This window comes from Trachemys scripta, chromosome 5 (genome assembly GCF_013100865.1).
Source record: "Trachemys scripta elegans isolate TJP31775 chromosome 5, CAS_Tse_1.0, whole genome shotgun sequence".
Taxonomy (NCBI): domain Eukaryota; kingdom Metazoa; phylum Chordata; order Testudines; family Emydidae; genus Trachemys; species Trachemys scripta.
Window position 1 is genome coordinate 12,571,630 of NC_048302.1, and position 16,808 is coordinate 12,588,437.

Sequence of the window (16,808 nt, forward strand, 5' to 3'; positions counted from 1 at the left end):
CTGAAAATATTGCCTTGTAAATTAAACTAAGTAGAGAGTATACAGTCTAGGTGGAGAAGTCACGAAAGCCAATAGTCCTGTGGAATTTTTTGTTTTTGCCAGCTGTTCCCTTTTCATTTAAACGCCTGTTTTCTCTTCAGAACAGTAAGTAGGTTTCATTTTCCGTGACTCCTAGGAAATGATCAGACTGCATATGGGATGTGTGCAGGGAGCTCTCTGGGTGATCTCACAAGAGAAACTAACCCATGGGGATTCCTTAAAGTTAAAGCCCCTCCAAAATATTTCAGGGGTGGGACAGAAAAAACAGAGTCAGATTATCTCAACTCCAGTCCCTTAATCCTAAATGTGAGTTGACTCATCTTTGGGGCTCATCTTTGTTTAAATATTAACAGACATACTGCACTTTTTTCCTAATAGTATGTCCTTCACACTTGCATGGAATTTGTCGTGAAAACTTTGGTTCATGTTTCCAAGCAAGATTCCTAAGATATGAGAAAACAGGGCACCCTTAATGGAATGACAGGAGCTGAGATAACTTGACTCCCTTCTCCCCACTCCTCACCACACACAATGTTTATTTGTGGCTTTCACTTCAAGAATTTCCCCTGTGTTATTTTTGCCTAGGAGAGCAAAAAGGCAGCTCCGCTCCCTGCACACAGAGAGGCGGACGTGGATCACTTCCTAAAACTCACTGAAAGTGAAACCTAGCTTCTTTCCTTATGAGAAATCAGGAATATCAATTAAAAGGGAACAGTTGGCAAAGCAAAACAATTCTGTTACCCGTTGGGACTTCCCCGCACAGATTGAATAATCTCTGGTTATTTTAGCTGTCTTGGCAATAATCAAGACCAATCAGCATCAAGGAGGGAAAAGGCTTAGCGTATAAATGTACACTGGAAAACACTTTCTCTTAGACACTCCTCAACCTCTCCCAGACATACAAGAATAATACAGAAGAACCTTCACTCTCATCACCATGAAGGGAACCTGGGCTGTTGTCTTTTGTTCACTGCTCCTGATTGCGGCTGAAATTCAAGGTAAGAGGCAGCAATATCACAAAAGACATGTAATACAGTGAGAAAGCCAGAGGTGTGAGTCACTGGAAAGCTGTGTAGAATAAATGCTTGGAAATTACTTTTGGGGCAAAAAAGTGATCTGAGTTCAGGGTTTGTGTTCTACTGCCGCTCGCAAACATCTGTCCGCTTTGCTTGTGTCTAGAAGGTGTGTGTTGTCCACACAGGACTCGGACTGATCAGCTTGTATTTAGCAGGGAAATGAATGTGACAGTTTTCGGCAGGCTTGGATTTCTGCCCAACTGTCCCCTAGTTTGTAAGGGTGTGAAATCAGCCTCAATGTATTAAATTCTGTCTTGTTTTAATCAGCAGAGGAAGACAGTTTGGGCCTGATCCAAAGCACAGTGAAGTCAATGGGAACTTCCCACTGATTTCAATGGGTGTTGGATCAGAGCCTTTGTGAGCAAAAATGATTTTAGTTCCAACTGCTCATTCACTCCCATCACTTTTACAATCCTGGATAAGCCCTGGGGCAATCCTGTTTTCCATTGACTCGTGTGAGAGCAGAATCAGGCCCTCTGACTTCAAAACAAGACTGATAACACAAAAGAAATTCTCAGCTCTCAAAGGAAGAGGTTCAGAAGGGCCTAGTGTAAACAAACTAACGAGATCAAGGCAAAAGTGTGTAGCACGTTTTGTGACATTGTTCTAATGTAAATATGCACATGGAAACACTGCAGGACAAATTACTCTGCAGCCGTGAGGATGAAATGGAGTGTTTTCAACCTCTCCTCTTCCGACTTAAATATATTTGATTGAAGTCATCTCAGGTATCTAATATCCTTTTAATCTCTCTCTCTTGGCCCATTTCTTTTAGGGCAGCCGACCAATGGAAAAGGACGTTGCAGCTGCGTAGACAAAGGTTCTGATTTAGTTCAGCCAAAAGCCTTAGGAAAAATAGAAGTGATTCCCAAGAGCTCTTCCTGTGACCATGTTGAGATCATGTGAGTAATGACTTAACCACTCAGCTGTCACCACTCCGTGGGGCTGCTTGTCGCAATTGCAGGAAATATGGGGATTTCCCCCCATTTAAAGTAACCCCAGGTTCTGATGTCCATCTCCGTATTACAAGCAAAGCAAAGTGTAATGAGGCTAGAGACTAAGGCCCAGATCATCAGCTGTGTGTTCAACACAGCTTCATAGACCTCCATGGAAATACACCAACTGAGGACTAGCCTGGAGGGTGGGATTCTCCAGGGCTCGGTGCCTTGTTTAGTCATTGACACCTGTGCACAGGGGGTGCACAATGCTACCAGATCTGAAGAGGAGCATTTTGCACTCCCTTGCACAGGGGCCAACGACTACACAGGTTGTAGGGAATCAGGCCCTGAGACTAGATGAGAACCTAGATCCCACTTCCTAGGTGCATAGAAATACATCAGGTAGATCCTTCTAATGCTTTAGCTGATTTGAGGTCTTTTGATTTTATAAACGCTCCCAGCTCATGGCGACAATGTAGCGTATCACTCAGCTCACCGAGGGCCAGACTCCTGCTATTCAGACCCTGATCCCAGATAACAAAGACAATGGTGACCTTTCCATTCCATGGAAATTAATTCTGTTTTGCTTTGTTCATTTCAGTGCAACAATGAAGGCCACTGGAGTGCAAAGATGCTTGAACCCTAATTCCAAACGGGTACAGAAGATGATGACAACCCTCATCAACAAAAGGTAGGTTTCCCATCTGTCTGCAGGGAAAAACTCTCATGGGCTTAAGAGCTCACTTCAGTCTTATACATCAGTGAGATCCAACTTTGTGCTCAATTGATGGTCACTGCAGTCTCACGGCCTGTGCCTGAACCACTGCTCACAGCGTCCTCAGAAACCTGCATTGCAACCCCAGAAAATGGCAGATTTCTTGGGACACAGTATAAGCTATCTGGGGTATACAGAACCCCGCCATTGCAGCAATAGCCCCTGCTTCATGCAGAAGAGCACGTCAAATGCATTGCATTGTTTCAAAGGGAAAAACAAGTTTGTTTAAACAGCCTGTGTGTCTCAGACTCAGTACTACACTCACTTGTGCTGAATTTTGGGGCTCTTCACTCATGTGTGGGCTTCAAAAGCTGGGAAGAATGGCCATTCATGATGTCTACCGAGAAATCACATAATCCTTTAGGACCAGATTGTGCCACATTTACCCTCAAAGCAAAGGGACTATTCGCAGCGTAAGGTGCCAATCAGTTTAACAGTGGTAGAATCTGGTCCTTTAAATTTAACCTGCTGTTCTACCAAGTACTCGATGGCCCTGGTTCTGATGTCACTTAAACTGGTTTCAGAGTAGCAGCCGTGTTAGTCTGTATCCGCAAAAAGAAGAACAGGAGTACTTGTGGCACCTTAGAGACTAACAAATTTATTAGAGCATAAGCTTTTGTGGACTACAGCCCACTTCATCGAAAGCTTATGCTCTAATAAATTTGTTAGTCTCTAAGGTGCCACAAGTACTCCTGTTCTTCTTTTTACTTAAACTGTTGTAAATCAGGAGTAAGTCCAATGGTGTGGCACAGCGTAAAGCTAGTGTGAGACGAAAATCAAGCCCTTCTGTATGTAAAATCCTGAAAGAAAAATTCTAATGAAAGGATAAAGTTCCCAATGTGTTTTATTTTGACAGGTCTTCACAAAGCACTCACCGGTAAAGGAGAAGAGCTAAAGATCACTTCAACAGAGTAATGAGATTTTAGGATTTCAGTGCTATAGGCTCCCTCTTTGAGCCACACGGACGGGTTATTATATTATTATAATCATAACTACGAGAAAAAAAATAATATTCTCAGGTAACACATACTAAGAATTCCAAGTTATTGTTTCTATCAGGTTTGAAATTAATGTAATTAATATTAATTTATATAATATCACATATGATTGTTGTTCTAGGGTACGTGAAACATTTGTCTGTAGGCTTTATAAATAAAATTGAAGAAGGCTTATAATCTAAAGCTAACCACACTCTGTGTTTAACTGATGTATAAACATTTATAGATTAAATGCATCTGAAATAGAACAAATGGCTAATATAATATTCACAACATTCCTTGTGTTAGACTTCCTCTTTTAAAGATAAACCAATTAAAGTGAATAAAAGACACTGAAAACTGTAACAGTTGCTTTGGAGTTTGTACAATGTAATCATTCATCAGCTGAAATTTCATTCATAGTGCTAGATATATTTACAGTTGACTAACTCCATCAGAGAATTAATGCTATTATCCTACCATATTAATTGATAAAAATACACGTAAAGAAAGCTCAATGTTTGTAAAATATCCAACCAATTGCACTTTCTCAAGTCCTCCTCCTACACCTCTAACACCAGAACTGCACCCCATCCCCACTCATCTACTTACCTTTCCCTGTCACCCCAAAGAAAACCCTGGAAGAATAGATAAGCATTGCAGCTTCACCTGAAGGTCGACACATTTGGTCTTTGGCAAAGTGGGGCGGGAAAGCTACTGCCACACTGGAGGGCACCTCCCTGAAGAGGCTCTGGGCCTGATTCCCGTTTACACTGCGGCTCTTGGCCTTGGTGTGCAGCACAACGGGGCTGAGACGTGCGTCCCTGGTCGGTGACAGAAAGGAGCTCGTCCCAGAAGAGCAGCACAGGGACCCAGATCCTCCAGAGTATTTAGGTACCTAATTCCTAGTGATTTCAGCGGGAACTAGGTGTCCAACACCTTAGGGGAACTGGGCCTGCCGGTCCCAGCTGGAATCCCCCCTCCGCTGGCCAGGGACAGCTCTTTCCCTAATACAACAAATTCCTATTAAGCGGGGACACTTTAATGAAGCATTCGCCCCATCACTGTGCTTGCCCCAAGGAGCCCCATCTCTAGTGCTGGCCTTGCTGCCCAGCACTCTCCTGGGCCCCTGCGCTCTCTGCCTGTAGGGGGCGCAGGCAGCTCCCAGCAGGCCAGACTCCGAACAACGCACGTGCGGTCGCTTTTATAACACATTTGTCCCTCTGCGGCTCCCTTAGCTTTGGAAGCCAAGATGGCAGCTCCCAGTGGTCGCCCACGTGGTTGTTCCGGGAGGGGCAGAGCGACTCGTAGGCTGTAGCGTCCCGGCTTCGGCAGCCATGTCTGGCCGCAACAACAACAAGCTGCCCAGTAACCTGCCCCAGCTGCAGAACCTGATCAAGCGGGACCCGCCAGCTTATACTGAGGAGGTGAGAGAGCGGGACCCGCGCCGCCGGGAAACCCTCTTTTCCTTGGGAGGCCCGGAGGGCAGTGACACCGCGTGTTGTGCCCTGTGGGTGCCAGAGAGAGACAAGGCGGGGGGAGTTAATATCTCTTAATGGATCAGCTTCTGCTGGTGGAAGGTGCCGGCTGGCGAGCTTCACAGAGCTCCTCTTCAGGTCTGGGGAAAGTAACCAGAGTCACCCCCATTCAGTGTCACTTCCACAGCGCAATCCCCCTGCCCCCAAAGGGCTCTATGGCCTTGCTCACAAAGGGCGTGTGAACCTGGCGATAACTAGTTGGACGATGATGGGAGTGAAATCCTAGTGGTGACGAGGCACTGAGCTTTTCAGCTCGGCTGGTTACATGGAGGTGCCTTGTCTGCGCTGCCTGGAGTTAGATGTTTTGATGAAAAAACGCCCCTTTCCCCCGTTAAGATATAGCTGCCTTCACCAGAGATGGTGGCATATAAGGCAAGACGCCTCCTCCATATTTTTCTCACATGGGGCTGGACCCCTTGAACTCAGTGTGACTTTAGATGCTTCAGATTAGGCGTGTGCTAAAGCATCAAACTGAACCAGGGCCTTAGCTCTGGCTAGACACCTTTTTTTTTTTGCCAGCAATTTAACTAGTTTAGTTAGGGGTGATACTTTTACTGATAGAATTGTACTGGTATAAAGGTGCCTTATGCTGGTGTGATTTATTTGTCTTCCTGTAGGGGACTAGCTATGCTATTACGAAGCACTGCTGTACTAGTATAACTGCATCCATACTGCGAAGTCTGTACTGGTATAGTTAATGTGGTACAACTTTTGTGTGTAGATCAGTGCCTAAGAGAGACTTTAAAAGTTGCCTTAGGGCTTGTGTACTCATGGAAGTATTAACGAACAGCTATTGCACCTTATTCAGAGTTGTGGTACAAGCATTGGCGAGCCCTTAAACTGCCAACTTGCCATCATTTTAGCTTCTTAAAAAAGCTAGAAGTAACTTTATGCCAGTCCTGAATCCCCGTACCAGTTCTTGTAGTCCTACAATTGCCTATTTCTTTTTACAATAAAAACTCCCCTCTTGCTACTGACTGAAAGTCCCACCCAGACATCTGAAACTGACCGACGATAGGGGAGACATCAAAACTGACAAGACGCTTAGGGTGAATCTACACTATCCTGCTACATCGGCGCGTTGGGTGAAGATGCTCTACGCCGATAGGAGAGCGCCCTCCCGTCAGCATAATTACTCCACCTCCACAAGAGACGAAAGCTGTGTTGTCGTCAGGAGAGCGTCTCGTGCCGACTTAGCGCTGGTGTGGACAGCACTTAGGTCGATGTCATTTGTGTCGCTCAGGGGTGTGGCTTTTTCACACCCTGAAGTGACATAAGTTACATCGACTTAAGTGGTAGATAAGCTCTAAGTGTTGTCAGATGCACAAAGAAGAGAAACTGTAAATATATTTCTACTCTCTCGTTCATTTCACACAGATCGGTGTTAAAGACGGTTAGCCCGCTGGCATATGCATGGTCCAAGATAGTGTCTATGCCAGTGGAACAGTCATGTTGACCATTAACTTTGGGGTGAGGAAACTGTTCTGTTTGATCCTTGATGTTAAACACAGCCATTCTCCCAATGTACATATGGTCAATAGGTCTGGATACCTTCCTCGCTGACCCATCTCCCCTGTGGTTAGAGGTTGAGTTGAAACCAGAATTTTAAACCTCAGCAGTTCTCCACACAGTGATGATAGTTTAAAGTGGCATTATGCAACACCCGTCTCCCTCCTGCCTGTAGGCAATGTGCATGCATTATACCTGCACCGCAGCTATTTGTGCCTTACCGGCTTCTGATGCATACTTTTCTGGACGGGGACTGTGCTCGGCTGCTCCCCAGTCCTGCAAAGACTTAAGCATGTGCTTGACTGCTCACAGTGCATCAAATCTTTGCAAGGTCAGGGCCTGGGGGTCCATGCAGTTTCTAGCACAACGGGAACCTAACTTTGATTGGTTCCTCAGTGCCCCATTGTAAATATTAATATCTCACCCTAATAAGAGACGTACTCCCATCTCAAGTGGATTAACTGTTAGTCACATCACTGAGACACTTGAGATGTATCATCAAAAGCTGCTTGGCTTGAATGTCACAGGGAAAATGTAATTATATATTTAAAGGGACTCAGTGCCATTTCAGGGGGCATGGAGCAGCGTTCATGTCGCACTCCCCTTCAGTACCCTGCCCAAGCTGGGGAAGCTAATGATCCAATCAGCAGACCGTTGTCGATGATTAATCTTGGTCACGTACCGCCTGAGGCACGTTGCGCATACACTAAAAAGAGTGCCTTTTCGAGGGGGATTGTCTTCCATGAATGGATTTCTAAGGGCCTGATCCTGTACCACTGAAGTCACTGAGAGTTTTGCTGCAGTTTTCAGGTGGAGCAGAATGGGGGCCTTGGATCTCTTGATATTGAGAAGCTATCTTATCCAGTAATGACAACTAAGAGTGAAATGCCATATTTGTGTGTCAGTTTCTCCAGCAGTATCGTCACTACCAGTCCAATGTGGAGATTTTCAAACTCCAGCCCGATAAGCCCAGTAAGGAGCTGGCTGAATTGGTGATCTTCTTGGCACAGGTAAAATTCTGTAATTCTAGGAAAAACAAACACCTAGAACTATTAAAGATGGCCTGCAAAACCTTTCCCCCCAATGAAATAATTGTAAGCTATATACAGATGCTCCATATAGCTAGGAGCAGGTGATAAATAACAGACGAAAAGATTTTTAATAATATATTTTTTTTAATTTCCATTCTCCAGTGTTGCTTTCTGTGGATTACAGTATACAATGGTAAAAGTAAAACATTTTAAAAACTGAACTGTTTGTTTAAAAAACAAACAATAACCCAGTTGAGTCCCATTTGACAGACTACATTGCTTCAGCAAAATTGTTAATAAGTGTGTTGTTTCAGAATGATTCTGGAACATCATAGTGATGCCAAATGGAACTTGTTACTCATAATTATCTTATTTTTGTAATGGGTGTTGCAGATCACCTTTAAATGCATCGAACATACAGATTTTACAGCACTCTTAATCCTTTAATAAAGAAGTGAGCTTTTATGTAGGTAGTTAATGATAGAAACTTCAGCATTCAAAGATATACTGCACATCAACAAAATTTGAAAAAGTTAGTCGTCATTTAATGTATTTTTTTTAGGGTTTTTTTTTTTTTTTTATAGTATCAGATACTCTCAGGGAAATATACCATTGTTACACTGTTAGAGTTTATTATAGCGACTTCAATAAAGATTACTTTTTTAAACAGGTTGGGCACTGCTATCCAGAACATCTTGTTGATTTTCCACAACAGCTGAAAGAACTGCTTTCTTACAACCACACCGTTTTGGATGCAGATCTTCGAATGGTAAGTCTGACATTTAAAGCACTGATGTTTATTGATAAGGTCTTTAAGAGGATTCTGTACAGAATTTTATTTTACAGTATAAGCAGGGGCTTACATTGTCCTAAGTGACTATTAATTTTGTGTGCCTCAGTTTTTCAGTGCCCAGCTTTCTGAATATCGGACTCCTTCAAAATGCCTCAAATTGGGTATCCAAAAATCAAGGCCAGAGTGGTCCTGTTGGTAGAGAAGTGGTACTCTGGTTTAGAGGACCATCACAAAGTTAGCAACTCGGGGCTCCAGTAGCACATCTTTTCCCAGATCCTTCAAAGACTAATACATGTGCTTAATGTACTGTCTTAATGTACACAACTTAATGTCTTGTTGACTTCTCTGGAACTACTTGTTGTGTGTAAAAGTCTGAGCAGGATTTGGGCCTGACTTTTATTTTTGTAGATGAATAATAAATGCTCTTGTCTCAGTCATTTTCAAATTGTGATTCTGGTCACTGCTTCTTTGTTGCAGACATTTTGCAAAGCCCTGATCTTATTAAGAAACAAGAATCTCATAAACCCTACAAGTTTGCTGGAACTCTTCTTTGAACTCCTGCGCTGCCATGATAAACTTCTGCGAAAAGTAAGCTGCAAAATAAGAACTGGTTTTATGTCCTTGGTGAGCCTCTTGTCGATGTTTTTCCCTCTCTGATGAGAAGGAAGCACAAGTAATTCAGCAGCACCAGACAGCCTGTTTGCTCTTCTCAGTAGTTGAACATATAACCTGATGGTAGTTCTGTTGGTTCCACTAGCGAAGATTTTAGTGTATTTGGGCTTTTAGCAGCTTGAAGTGATTGTGACCAAATATTCTGGAGATGGACACTTTGTTCAGTTCTCTGAGAGTTGTTGCTCTCATGAGCAGAGAGGTGGCTAGGGACATTTCCCCTCTTCCCCCCCCCCCCTTCTTACACTCTAGCCCTTTGTGCTGGAAAAATCCTTGCTGGATCATAGGGACAGGCAGGTCCATTGTATATGTGAGCGCCAAACTGTCCTTCGGGTGAATTGTAAATTTCTTGTTTGCAACTCCCCATCTCTCCTGCCGCCCCCCTTCCCTCTTCTGGAGAATGTCCGATTAAACTGGTAATGACTCATTAGCACTTTGCTGGCATGCTAGGGTGTCTTTGTCTCTGAGAAATTGGTTTGTGGACATTACCCAGAACTACAACATGTTTCAGGAACAATCATCATTTTACATGCAGTGTTGTTGCACACATTTTCACCAGGATCATAATATTCAGCAGACTGAGTTTTCAAATGAGAGCTCACAAGGCGTACTTTGTACAAACTATAACATCACCATATAAAAGTGGTGAGCGTGGGCTAAAGCGCGTCATAGGTGTACTAGGAATAAACATAATTACATTGATTTAAAAATCAGCATATCTGATCTCTCTTGGAGACACTATGGATAATTGTCTAGGCATAAGTTAGAATGTGTTCTACATCCCTACATGATACTAATTTCTGGAATAGAATTCAGGAGTTTATTCCTAAAGTTATGGGATAGACACTCCTATTCACTGAGGACTTTTCTGTTGTAGGTACAGTACCCAAACAGGAACTCCTGAGTTCTTTAGGGAAACTTGTAAATGAAAAGCGCTGCTGGCCATAAACATATTTAAATGCCTTCCTGGTTGCAGAAAGATTTATCACTAACTGAAAATGGAATTGACTGACTGTTGTCGTAAGTTTGATTCCAGTCAAAACTTAGCTGAATTTGTAAAAGAAATTTCAGCAATACAAGAATTGTTTTTATTACAGCTATATTTGATGTTGTTGTTCAGTTCTCTATGATCCCCATTCTGCAAAGACTATGGTCTTGTCTACATAAGGAAATTGTGCAGAATAGTATCAGAGGGGTAGCTATGTTAGTCTGGATCTGTAAAAAAGCAACAGAGAGTCCTGTGGCACCTTTAAGACTAACAGATGTAGTGGAGCATAAGCTTTCGTCAGACGAAATGGGTATTCACCCACGAAAGCTTATGCTCCACTACATCTGTTAGGCTAGGTCTACACTACCCGCCTGAATCGGCGGGTAGAAATTGACCTCTCGGGGATCGATTTATCGCGTCCCGTCGGGACGCGACAATCGATCCCCGAATCGGCGCTCTTACTCCACCAGCGGAGGTGGGAGTAAGCGCCGTCGACAGAAAGCGGCAGAAGTCGATTTTGCCGCCGTCCTCACAGCGGGGTAAGTCGGCTGCGATACGTCGAATTCAGCTACGCTATTCACGTAGCTGAATTTGCGTATCTTAAATCGACTCCCCCCTGTAGTGTAGATGTACCCTTAGTCTTAAAGGTGCCACAGGACTCTCGGTTGCTTCGTGCAGAATAGTTATTCCACATTAACTCCCCATGTGAACGCTCTTTTTCTCCTTTTGTGGTTTAACTTAGGGTTTGTCAAGACTAATAGTATGCAGCAAGCTAGGGTGTAAATCTACATTGCATTAGTGTGCTGTCTGTGTGGTCCCTGCTACCACACACGAAAAGTTCCCTAGTGCACATTGACCTGCTCTGCTTTGAAACAGGACTAGATAAAAGTGCGCTCTGGAACTTGTAGGGTGTGGTAGCAGGGTCTGCAGTGATAGTGTGTGGCAGGCTGGTGCACTGTACATTTATAACCCAACTTGTCACCCGCTCACTGTTCATCAAACCGTTATTTCACTTTGGAAGTGGATTAAGCTAAAGTGCAAAAAGTCACTCAGTGCAGAATAGGAGTGTCCCCACGGGGGATTAGTGCAGCATAGCTATTGTTCTTTAAAGTCGCACAGGATTGGGGCCAATTACTTTTTTTTCCTCTCCCAACTGTGGCTTTGGAAAAAAACATGTCTGCCATAGTGACTGGCGCTCTCCTTGCATGATAGTACGAATGGGCTTTAGGAAATGAACTTTGTCGGCTGCCGCGTGTAAATACTTCACTTTACTATACATGTCACTGTTTGTTTACAGACTTTATATACTCACATTGTGACAGACATCAAGAATATAAATGCTAAACACAAGAACAATAAAGTGAATACAGTAAGTATGCTGGCTTCCAGGTTTACTTTGACTGAATGCTTTTTATTATGAAAACTTTTTCAAACTCGCTCATCATTTTCCCAATTTCTTCTTCTTCTTAAGACACTGCAAAACTTCATGTATACTATGTTAAGAGACAGCAATCCTACTGCAGCCAAGATATCTCTGGATGTGATGATTGAACTATATAGAAGGAATATTTGGTGAGTTTGATTGCACAGAATTGGTTCTTGATTATTCTGGGGCAAACCAGGATGGATAAAAATAGATGATTTAAAAAAATACAGACTTTTTTATTTAAATTAAATGAAGGTTTATTTTTAAAAATAAACGTATTGGAATTTGACAACCTTTAAGGCCTAAATGTACTGTAATCTATTACAATCATTTAAATTAAACACAAAAAAATAATATTAAGAAGTACATCTTTGCTGCCTAATTTTAAAGAAAGTCAGACCACTGCACTGGTGGAAGTCACTGGCTAAGCACCTGGAACCAGAGTTTGTTGAGCTAACCCAGCTTTTGACAGCAGTAGCCTCTATTGCAGGTACTGAGAGACTATTTTCTTCTTTTCATTGTATTCAGCTAGTTCAGGTCAATGACTACTTTATTCAAAGTTAAGGAACAAATTGGGAGTTGAAAAAGCAGAAAAGCTTGTTTTCCTCTTCCAATCTATGAATAAAAATGAAGTGGGAGAAGATGAGATCTACTAGTTCTAAAATCTTGAAAGACATGGTGGCAATCAATTCAGTTCACTAAGTACAGATAATACTTTTTTAGTTTAATAAGTCAGTTAGTTTTAAATGCAAAACATGTTTTGATAAACTTTCTGATAAACTTTTTTCCTTTTGTATCCAGCATGTTCAAGATAGCTTTAACGAATGAAAAACATTTTAAAATGCTATTTTTGTGCATATAATTGCTGAAATAAATGTGTATAGAGGTGTAGTGCAGCTTCCTGGTTAGAAAAAAGAAGCATCAAGTATGATGTAAAGGCTATATTTTTTGTTGCAAATCAACATGTTTTAATGGTTCCCAACCAGTAAGAATCCATCGTTCTTTCGGAAAATAACTAAAAAGTACAAATGCAAAACAGGTTTAAAATTGATGATTTAAATCGAGGTTTTCTGCTTGCTGATCTCAGTCATTAAAATCTGTGATTAAAATTGCTTTGATTTTAAATCGGTGCACCCTGGGGCAATCCATTTGTAGTGTGGTTGTACTGTGTTTTGTAGAACACAATCTAGAAGGGCAGAAATGACCAAGAGACTTTGCAGGAGAAGGTGCACAGGAAGAATCTTAGACGTTTTCCTTTGAAGAACAATAAACAAGTATACTTGTACATATACATGCTTTCTTGAGCCTCTCTATTGATGCATTAAATCTTGAATATCGTTCTGCTGTATAGTAAGTCGTGAAGTCCAGCTGTGGCTGATGTCCAAGCCCTTGTGTACACTTGCGGCAGTGTGTATAGTGGATGTAGGTCCATGCAGTGGGGAAAGGTGCTGGCAGTGAGGAGGTAGCGGGACACTACACTGCTAAAAATATCAGTGTAGACCTGGGAGGCACCGCTTGGGTGTGCTGAGAGATGTGTAGGGTATTTCCTGAAGTTTCTGGCGTGTTTTGTACTCTACTTGCCTAAGCGGTGCCTCCCCAGCGACACTGCTTTTTACACCCGTGCTAGCCGGGTGGGCGCTGGCTGTTTTCTACACGCTGCTGCAAGTGTAGGTGTACTTCAAGAGAAGAAATAGGATTTGCATGGCTAGTATTAGAAAAGAAGCCTGTACATTGATGCTACCTGCTTGGTGAATTCACGTTTTTAGGAGTGAGTTGGTTTTCTGAAGTAAAAGCAAGCGCTGTTTTGAATAAGCTGGGGGCTGGGTAAGCTCCAAGATGGCAATGTATTAGAAGAAGAACAGAACTTCGAGTATTAATGGAGATGCACAGATGTTTATTGATTCCGCTGCTCTCGGCAGATGTTTCACCGTGAGGAATAGCAAGGGTGGATCTTCATTTGCCTATTGTTTTAGGTTCTAATTATCCCTAAGTGTGTGTCGTCGTGGGGGGAAAAAGAGTTGTCACCTAACTTGTACCCCCCCTTTAATCTCTTGGTCCTGCCATGGAAATGAACGGTACAGATAAGAAATACTGCTCCTTTTAAGTATTTTCTGCCTCTTTGGGATCTCCCCAATATTCTGCAGGGGTGGTTTGCACAGCCCTTCGTTCTTTATTCCAGGCAGCGTTCCTAGGGACTTCAGCAGGAGTTCAGCCCGACTGTGCAGCAGGACTGGCTTCTATAGAAAGGAGAGATAACAACTGGGGCATTAGGCGAGTTGGCAGAGCATGTTTGGGCTTCAGGAGCTTTGTTCACGTGTTGATCTTGGATATGCCATGACTAAGTTGGACAGGCAGGCAGATAAGTCATGCACTGCCGCAATGGGTCTGCCAGCTCTAGAACAGCAGTGTAATAATGCCTCTGGTACAATGGAGGGGAAAGAAATATTGCAATAGAGTAAACACCGGGAATATTTGGAATATATAGATGACCATCTTACTTATAGACGCATCGGCTTTAAGGCCAGAATGGACCATCATGATCATCTAGTCTGACCTGGGCCACAGAACCTCACCCATCCACTCCTGTAATAGGCCCATGACCTCTGGCTGAATTACCGAAGTCTTCAAATCATGATTTAAGACTTCAAGTTATAGAGAATCCACCATTTACTTCAGTTCAGTTCAGCCCAGCAAGTGACCAGTGCCCCATGCTTCAGAGGAAAGGGAAAAACATCCAGGGTCTTTGCCAATCTGACTTGGGAGAAAATTCCTTCCCAATGCCCCACATGGTGATCAGTTAGACCCTGAGCATGTGGGCAAGACCCACCAGCCAGATACCTGGGAAAGAATTCTAGGTAGTAACTCAGAGAGGGCCATGTAGTGCCCCATCTCCAGCAAGTGGGGATATTTCCTACCAGCAGTTGCAGATGGGCCATGTGCCATTGGAGGGAATGGTATGATGAGATTACCTGTATCATACCTTCCCCTTTTAAGGATAGGGCTTTTGCAGTATTGCTAAGTTGCTTTATAGGTATTCGAGACTCATCTCAAATTCAGTTCAGGACCTACAATATTTATAAACCTCTCTTACAGATTGTTTCAAACCTTTCCTGTAGCTTTTGTAATGAAAGCCAAATCTCTCTGCATTTATTTTAACAGGCAATTTCTTATCACTTGAAGTATCTTTTACTGTGGGGCCTGCTATTACTTTTATTGGTTCATCTTTGTTGTCAAAATGAAATTGTGTGTTCTTCTCAAGTGTGAACTTACCCAGAAGCATATATGCTTTATCTATCTAGACCTGATGATTTTTGTGTAGGAAAAATGACAACAAATGGCATGGAGAAACATCAGCTCTTGGTTTGCGTTTGAAATCACTGATGGTATGATGAAAGCAGCTAGTATTGTGGGATTTGTTTCCAGTGAATCTATTTTGCATTAAATCTACCATGATGTCTTGTTCTGCAAAATCATCAAACTTCTTGGTGAAGGTATATTAATGTTTTGCTTATTCCAGGAATGATGCCAAAACAGTAAATGTTATCACAACAGCCTGCTTTTCCAAAGTCACAAAGGTGAGGTGGAAACCTATCTCTGTGTGTGTGTGTGTGTGCAACTTCCTTTCTATACAGTAGAACCTCAGAGTTATGAACCCCTCGGGAATGCAAGTTCGTAGCCCAGCTGTTGCTGGCTGGTGTGACATTCCATACCCCCTTATGCTGGGCAGTGCTAGCCAAACGTGACTTTCAGGAGCACTGCCTCATGTTGATCGGCCCTGTTGCGCTTTCTCAGCTCCAACAGTGAAAATAACTGATATCCCAGCTGCCCGTTCCCAGAAACAGCCCTGGGTCTGGATGCTGCAGTGTTGGTGGTTTTAGAAATGCCTAGGGTGCCATGGGTTGGTTCGTTATATGGTAAAGGCCCGCACTCTATTTCTTAAAACCACCATAGGCTTGTGAAACTGAACATAGGATCTCAAGCTGCTGCCAAAGTTACCTTGAATGGCCTCATTGCTCAGAGCAATAAAACCAAAATTATACTAGCAACTCAGGAAACCAGCCTTTGCACAATAGGTTGTGTTTGCACTACAGTTGTCAGTCGATGATCACACCTTTTCATGTCCTTGGTTGACATAACTCTGCTGGCCACAGCCCCTGGCTTTGGTGCCGTTGTGCTGGCACAGCTTGTCTTATTTAGGGCTGGTAGAATAAACTCTACTGCTGAGCAGCTTGGCCAGTAATAAGATCCATCCACACTGGGGTGCTTTGCTGATATACCTGTGCTCGTAAAGCAGCCCTTGTGCAATAGTACATGTTCACGTGGGCCATTGTGAAAGTCCTGCTACCCTTTGAGTGGTTGCTTCATTGTTGCAAGACTGGCAACAAAGACTGAGAGTGTTTTTTTGCACGTCTAGTGTTTTCAGTCAGCCTGTTTGTTGTATGCCATTTCATATCTCCTATTATAAGCAACTGGTGACCTAACATGGGGACCTTTGCCTCTTGTAAACTAATTCTTCCCTTCCTTCCCCCCAAATGCCCATGTTTTTCAGATACTAGTTGCTGGTTTGAAATTCTTCCTTGGGAAAGATGAAGATGAGAAAAAAGACAGTGATTCAGAATCTGAGGTTAGTCCAGAGGCTAATTCTCCTGCTGTTACTTTCTCAAACTCTGCAAAATTTATCTGCAGTAGGTATTATGTATTTTATTTATCTGCCCTAGTCTCTTCTTGCATTGTCCTCTCTTCTCCATCCAGGATGCCAGCCACCTACACCCATTTGTTTTATATGTCTCCCCCACACATCTGTGGGCTTTCTTCCATGCCAGCCAGATGGAATAGAAGGGATCGTTTGTTGGTTTGCCCCTCAGTTTGAGGGATTCAGTCTCCTCAGGACATGTGCTGTTGTTGTTAATGGGAAATATGCCTGTACGTTGAGGGGAAGATCAGGAAAATGGACCTCTTCGTTTTCAAAATCATTAAGGGCCACTTAGTGACTGGCCCATTTGTAGTACCCGGGCTGATGGTCACTTAGCTGAGCTAGTAGGAAAAAGA

At 43.0% G+C, this 16,808-nt stretch overlaps 2 protein-coding genes across 2 annotated transcripts in view; both read left to right on the plus strand.

Moving 5' to 3' along the window:
• Positions 1–544: 544 nt before the first annotated feature.
• Positions 545–4,149, plus strand: LOC117877544 (C-X-C motif chemokine 10-like). The gene is made up of 4 exons (XM_034770652.1): positions 545–1,037; positions 1,891–2,017; positions 2,655–2,744; positions 3,685–4,149. The coding sequence occupies exons 1-4, from the start codon at positions 977–979 to the stop codon at positions 3,707–3,709; spliced, it is 303 nt and encodes a 100-aa protein (XP_034626543.1). The 5' UTR covers positions 545–976; the 3' UTR covers positions 3,710–4,149.
• Positions 4,150–5,063: 914 nt separating this feature from the next.
• Positions 5,064–16,808, plus strand: part of SDAD1 (SDA1 domain containing 1) — a 31,086-nt gene continuing 19,341 nt past the window's right edge. The window contains exons 1-8 of the mRNA XM_034772353.1: positions 5,064–5,232; positions 7,758–7,862; positions 8,554–8,652; positions 9,154–9,264; positions 11,631–11,702; positions 11,805–11,905; positions 15,277–15,334; positions 16,309–16,383. Coding sequence (XP_034628244.1) covers positions 5,143–5,232; positions 7,758–7,862; positions 8,554–8,652; positions 9,154–9,264; positions 11,631–11,702; positions 11,805–11,905; positions 15,277–15,334; positions 16,309–16,383 — 711 coding nt within the window. The 5' untranslated portion in view covers positions 5,064–5,142. The remainder of the gene's footprint in view (positions 5,233–7,757; positions 7,863–8,553; positions 8,653–9,153; positions 9,265–11,630; positions 11,703–11,804; positions 11,906–15,276; positions 15,335–16,308; positions 16,384–16,808) is intronic.